This window comes from Stegastes partitus, unplaced genomic scaffold, assembly GCF_000690725.1.
Source record: "Stegastes partitus isolate 25-593 unplaced genomic scaffold, Stegastes_partitus-1.0.2 Scaffold1839, whole genome shotgun sequence".
In the NCBI taxonomy this organism is placed as follows: Eukaryota; Metazoa; Chordata; class Actinopteri; family Pomacentridae; genus Stegastes; species Stegastes partitus.
In genome coordinates this window covers 47,908-54,942 of record NW_007579570.1, presented here as the reverse complement: position 1 = coordinate 54,942, position 7,035 = coordinate 47,908, and the positions used below count along the sequence as shown (strand labels likewise).

Genomic DNA, 7,035 nt, shown 5'->3' with positions numbered 1-7,035 from the left:
AAGTTGAGCAGCTCTAATGTGCAGCTGTTGTGTTAGAAATAAACCGCTGATTGATCTGATAAAATAAATAAACAGTTTCCCGCTAGATTCCAACACTTTTTTTTAACATCCTAAGTTTCACATGGACCCAATTGCTCCATTTATTTATTTTTTTTAAAGTTATTTTTTGGCCTTTCTGCCTTTATTTGACAAGACAGTAGAGAGTGAGACAGGAAAGTGGAGAGAAGAATTGGGGAAGGACCTGCAGCAAATGGCCATGGGCTGGATTTGAACCCATGACCGCTGCGTCGGGGACTGTAGCCCCTGTACATGGGTCGTCAGGTCAACCAGTTGAGCTGTAGCGGCGGCCTCACCATTGGTCCATTTTGTTCAGAAAAAGCGCACTTTAGACGCCACCTTTTATGTGAAGTCTGAGGTGGAAAGCCTGGCTAATAAAGAACGTAGATAACCACCTGTGATGCCCGTTATCTAACTACTGGGGTTTTAGGTTTTGTCTAGCCGGCTTACACAAAGAAAGCCTGACTATGTCAAGCTTGCCTTGTTGTCTTACACTCCTCTGTTCTAGTCGCTGCCACATTAAGGACCCTGTTTAAGTTTCCATCTCAGAATGGATGACTTCCAACACAGCTAAACAGCAGAACGAGACCAAAAGAGTGGAGGAGAACTTTGTGAGGGGAGTATCTTGTTCACACATGCCTCCTCCCTCCCTCACTCCTCCCTCTTTATCTGCCTCCCTCCCTCCGTCGGCAGCATTACCAGTCGTGGTGACTGGGAGGAGAAGAGCCAGACATGCAGCAGCCACTCACTCATTCAGCCCATTGTTTTCTCCACGCTCACAATTTCTGCTGCACTTCTTTTGTGTGACGAGACTCTTCGGGAAAAGACGTTTTCCTGTGTTTTGGCGACGCTTGAAATTCATCAATTTTTCTAACTTGCCTCCTGTGTTTTTGTATCACACTCTGATCCTGTCATAACCACACTCTGGCTGCTGAGTGTTGGGAGTCGTGAAGATTGCCGTTGTGCCTCTGCTGCCAGGTATTTGGTGAAGAAAAAAAAGGGAGTTCTGTGTGAAATTAGACTTTCAGTGGAGCTCTGAAGTGGGAGGAACCTCGGAGGATGGTTTGACTCGGAGGAGAGAGCGATCTTCTGTGGTGGAGCGGCATCTTCTCTGCTGCAAAGAGGAAGAAGTTTAGAGGGAGGAGAAGGAAGAAGAAAACCCTCAAGTGTTGGAACTGAGAGCTCAAGACTTCACCGTCATGGCGGGGATGTATGGATGCTTTAAGGGCCGGAAGTAAGTTTCAGTCATCAAAATATTCCCTTTAGTATTTCAACACCTTCTCCTCACGTTGTTGCTCATCAGCGTTGCTTCATCAAACTGCTCATTCATAATCTGTAAAACCCTGTCACCGGACGTGGGTGTCGTTTGGCTCCTTAACAGGATTCATCATTGTCGACACATAATTCTTTCTTAATGGAGACCGCTGACTGCGACTTTTACCACAACTTGTGTTCACATTAATACGCTCTGATGCTGTAAATACTTTTACCACATGAGGTCCACAGTGTAAGCGAATGCCCACAGAAGTACAGTGCATCTTAAAGGAGTTGACACAGCCTCTCTTTTTGCTGAAGTCTCATCAAACTGTTGTTTCTCTTTGTTTATTGAGACAGTTGACGGCTTGTAGGTGGCTCTGACAGTCAGCTGTGTGGCTGATTTTAACTGGAATGATTAGTCAGAAAGTCCCAGAACCAAACGGGCTTTTGTCTTTGGGTGCATGCATGCATGAGAATCTGACGGATGAGCAAGATTTCCTGTAAATTTCCTTGGCACAGGTGTTGTTGCTCAACTGGATATGTTAGACTTTCTCTCTCTCGTTTAAATCTGAGTGCATGTTTCTGTTCTTGCTGATGGAAGTCCTCGGTGATTTTAATGCTTTGAATTGGCTAAATATAGGACCCTGGGCTTGGCAGCGCGATAGGGACCACAGAGGCTTAGCATAATGAGTGCCTTTAGCTTTTTGACTTCAGTAAAGTATCTTTTTCTGTACCAGAGCTGTGTAGATGTGGTGTTGGTCACACTGATACCCCCTTCTACTTTCTTTGTCTTTGTCCCTTTCAGTCTCATGACAGGACAACAATACGAGCTTTTATTGGCCCACTCAGCGGAGTCGACTTAGACAAACATTTTGCTTGTGTGTGCGACACACAGAGAGAAAGTGAATTAGAAGAAGAGGAGATGAGCTGCTGGACGGCTACACACAGATTCAGGACTGTGCTGTTGTTCTTGCACAGAAACCAAGAGTGGCTTCATTCACTTCTCACTACAAAACCGCTGCCTTTAAATTGAACTCATGAGGTTGTAATTTCAACAGGGGGAAGCTGAGTACCTTGAGCGTTTACTGATGAAAGAGCACTTTAACTCGGCAAGAAATGGGGAAACACTGGTCATTGGGCCGTGTATTTTTAAAGATTGGTCTACGGAGGGAAATACTTTTTGAGGAGTTTCTGCTCCACAACACCACAAGTGGCCACTGGGTCAGTCAGCAGTATGAGGGAGGATGCCATCCCCCTTGTTAACCTGCCCTCCAGAGTGACATATTGGCTGGAAGTCTGAGGGGCAGCTTAATACATCCATCCTGCTACTTTCTCTAATCATAAGTCTACAGCACAAGCTTGTTCATCTTTGGATATCACAACATGCCAGAGCTGCTCTCAGTTTTCTGTAGCAGTAGTTTCAGGTCTTGTCCACACTAATGTTGGATATTGAGGACGGTATGTTGTAGATGCGTCCACTCAGGACAGCTAGAGTGGCTTCTTCATCTACGGAGGACTCCGGTCAGAGAGGGACACACTGGACTTTTTCTAGACCTTTTTCTAGATCCATCCCTCCTCTCTTTAAAAAATACTATTTCTGTCGTAACAACCATCATTTTACAAAATATCTCCACACATATGAAAATGGTAAACGCTACTACAAACTCAAGGCTGTAACGGACATGTGAACCAGTCTACTTTAAGGACATGTGAACAACAACTTACTGTCATTTTGCCATTTGTGCAAATTTAGTCTCACAAAGTCTGCTGCAGGTCATTATCATTCTGCTATATGAGGAACATAACCCACTCTGGCTTCTTCTGTATTCGAGCTACATCAAGGATGTCAAAGAATTTCTTAATTTCTTTTCAAAAATCCATGTTATTGTGGACAAGGCCTAAGAAAACAGAGGGTGGTGTCTTTCATTTAGCTTGTCCATACAAGACACACAAGCAAAAGTTTTCAAAAAGTGCTTCAAAGTAAACTATAAATATTAGCATGGCTGGCTAAATAGCGTATCACCTGGTTAAAGACGCAAAGCTAATGTTGCATTCCCTCAAAGTCGAAGCTAAATACCGTTAGCTAGCAAAATTCTTTTAGGGTGGTGGTAGGTCATGTAGTTTTGCCGTACTCTGTGTATTGTATATGTTGTGTTCCTTGTTGGATTTGGTCAGATTAAGGGTTAAGGATGCTCAGTCGAACTCATACATAAAGGCTTTATGTTTGCTAAATGTATTGGTTAGGCCTCTCTAAAAGCCTTGTCATTGTTAAATGATGGGCATAGACTGTATATAGAAGATGGACATAGCCTCTGGATCTGAAAAAATAGAAATGCCTTCAACCTGCATTCTGTCTAAAGGCCAGCAGGGTTTGACTCCTCTGGCTGAAACAGAAGTCTGTTTGTATAGAAGTCTATTAGAAAATGACGCTATTTCTCACTTGATTTGCTTCCTCGGTAGACATTTTACCAGTTAGTTTATGGTCTCAATTGGTAGTTTCAAGACTTGTGGATTACAGCATGGTGTTAACTTAGTCAATCATGGTGCCAAATAGAGGAAAATACATATTAAAACATGTTTTAGGACTGGGCCACGTTGGTCGCTGCCATATATCCATGCATAGTGTCTTCAGGTTCTCCAGTCAGATTCACAGCTCGTGGCATCCAGTTTGAAAAGATCGATAAATCAAATGTCAAACTGGAGGCTTAACAATAGTAGTCCATGAACCAATGGTCGCATTGGCTACGTCCATCTTTTATTTACAGTCTGTGATCACAAGCGATTCAAAATTGGAATAGTAAAGCTTTAATTCAATGCCGACTTTAAGCTTAAGACAAATTTTCAGCCAGCTACTAGAGTTAACGCTACTTAACATCTCCAGATGATAAAATCTGTGTTGGTCGGCTGTCATTTCACCCAACAAAATTGGCGGTTTCTGGCTCATAATGTGACGCCTCTGGTTTAGATCAGGAAATCGCTCATCAACTCATCAAAACTTAAGAATTTTAAGTGGTAAACTTCATGTGCTGCTAATTTTCACCCTTAGCATTTCATTTTTTATTTACTTTCTGCGTAATTCCTTTTGGTTTCAGCTCAGCAGCAGTACAGAAGTCCCCATCGTAAATATTAAACCTGAGGACAAGTGTGTTGTCACTTTCTCACCGGGCCCCCCCTGTGCTCCTCTGCTCCGAGAGCCATTATGTAACCACAGTATTTAGAGTTTGTACAGCAGGAATGGTGATGCAGCTGTAAATGAATGTGGACTGTGCCGAGTGACTGATGGAAGTGTTTGGTCAGTTTCTGTCTCGAGGTCCATGTAAGGCTTGTTGCTAAGAGCTCAGCCCCCTTCAAACAGGAGGGGAAGGAGAGAATGTGGCGAAGGGAGGAAGAAGAAGAAGAAGAAGAGCTGGAAGACGAGAGGAACCCCCAAACCCGAAAGAATGGCTTCTCAGTCGCCGCAAAACCTCAGTGCTGAAAAACATTCTGGAGCTATTTGGACAGTAATGCAATTTTCAACAGTAATTTTAAAGTTGGACTCGACTTTTTATTTCAGCATGGTTGTTTAAGAGTTCATTTAGTTTAGAAATATAGAACTGATCAGAGATTTTGTGGAGAAAAAAAACACACAAAGTACCAGTTCAGTCGAGTGTTTTCTACAGCGGACGAGAATTTAAAGAATGACAACGTACGGTTTCAACAAATTCTTAAGTTTGAGTGATTTTTCCAGGAAGCTAATCAAGCTTTCGCCCTCATAAGAACCTAATCATAGCCAGTTACTCACCACGTTGGTTTATCTTGTTCTGCTGGATTACTACGGTCCAGATTAAAGCAGTCAGGCGTGTTCGACAAAGACGTTTCTCGCTTATCTGGGACTCTGGATTGCTTTACAACCAGTCATCTCCGGTTTTGTTTCAGGCGAACTGTAGCTGCGTGCAAACACTCCAGCACTGTGGTGTTTCCCATTTTCCTGCTTTTTAATTGCAGGTTTAACTTGGCACACGTTGAGCTCCAAATCAAACCGCATTTTGTTTCAAGCAGCATTTGAAGGAGGGGTTTTCAAGTCTCCCGGTTCATTATAAACCAAGTTTCTCGCAGTGTTTGATGTTTTGTCGGTGCCGATGCGCTGTGATGTGAACGAGCAGGGATGTGCTGCATCATATTATATGTTAGAGGTCATTGTAGTTCACTGGCACGTTGGGTTGGCTGATGGGATTAAGTTGTGACTGCTTGATTGCTTAATGCAATGCTGGGAATTTCAAGGTTCATGTATCAGGGCAAAGCAGGTTTCATATTTTCTCTGTTGTCATGTTTCCCATCTTCAAACAGCCTGTTGTGGCTCCTAGAGAACACCTCACCACAACGTCTTTATCAGTAAATTAAGCAACGTGCTGGAAACCAAACAAGATACAGTTTAAATGTGAATTTGCACTGNTGGATATTGAGGACGGTATGTTGTAGATGCGTCCACTCAGGACAGCTAGAGTGGCTTCTTCATCTACGGAGGACTCCGGTCAGAGAGGGACACACTGGACTTTTTCTAGACCTTTTTCTAGATCCATCCCTCCTCTCTTTAAAAAATACTATTTCTGTCGTAACAACCATCATTTTACAAAATATCTCCACACATATGAAAATGGTAAACGCTACTACAAACTCAAGGCTGTAACGGACATGTGAACCAGTCTACTTTAAGGACATGTGAACAACAACTTACTGTCATTTTGCCATTTGTGCAAATTTAGTCTCACAAAGTCTGCTGCAGGTCATTATCATTCTGCTATATGAGGAACATAACCCACTCTGGCTTCTTCTGTATTCGAGCTACATCAAGGATGTCAAAGAATTTCTTAATTTCTTTTCAAAAATCCATGTTATTGTGGACAAGGCCTAAGAAAACAGAGGGTGGTGTCTTTCATTTAGCTTGTCCATACAAGACACACAAGCAAAAGTTTTCAAAAAGTGCTTCAAAGTAAACTATAAATATTAGCATGGCTGGCTAAATAGCGTATCACCTGGTTAAAGACGCAAAGCTAATGTTGCATTCCCTCAAAGTCGAAGCTAAATACCGTTAGCTAGCAAAATTCTTTTAGGGTGGTGGTAGGTCATGTAGTTTTGCCGTACTCTGTGTATTGTATATGTTGTGTTCCTTGTTGGATTTGGTCAGATTAAGGGTTAAGGATGCTCAGTCGAACTCATACATAAAGGCTTTATGTTTGCTAAATGTATTGGTTAGGCCTCTCTAAAAGCCTTGTCATTGTTAAATGATGGGCATAGACTGTATATAGAAGATGGACATAGCCTCTGGATCTGAAAAAATAGAAATGCCTTCAACCTGCATTCTGTCTAAAGGCCAGCAGGGTTTGACTCCTCTGGCTGAAACAGAAGTCTGTTTGTATAGAAGTCTATTAGAAAATGACGCTATTTCTCACTTGATTTGCTTCCTCGGTAGACATTTTACCAGTTAGTTTATGGTCTCAATTGGTAGTTTCAAGACTTGTGGATTACAGCATGGTGTTAACTTAGTCAATCATGGTGCCAAATAGAGGAAAATACATATTAAAACATGTTTTAGGACTGGGCCACGTTGGTCGCTGCCATATATCCATGCATAGTGTCTTCAGGTTCTCCAGTCAGATTCACAGCTCGTGGCATCCAGTTTGAAAAGATCGATAAATCAAATGTCAAACTGGAGGCTTAACAATAGTAGTCCATGAACCAATG

The 7,035-nt window shown here is 42.4% G+C and overlaps 1 protein-coding gene across 1 annotated transcript in view; it reads left to right on the top strand.

Moving 5' to 3' along the window:
- Positions 1-766: 766 nt before the first annotated feature.
- The window catches only part of LOC103372827 (probable serine/threonine-protein kinase kinX), a 49,481-nt gene continuing 43,212 nt past the window's right edge, over positions 767-7,035 (top strand). Inside the window, exon 1 of the mRNA XM_008302569.1 lies at positions 767-1,291. Within this exon, the coding sequence (XP_008300791.1) occupies positions 1,257-1,291 (35 nt within the window). The 5' untranslated portion in view covers positions 767-1,256. The remainder of the gene's footprint in view (positions 1,292-7,035) is intronic.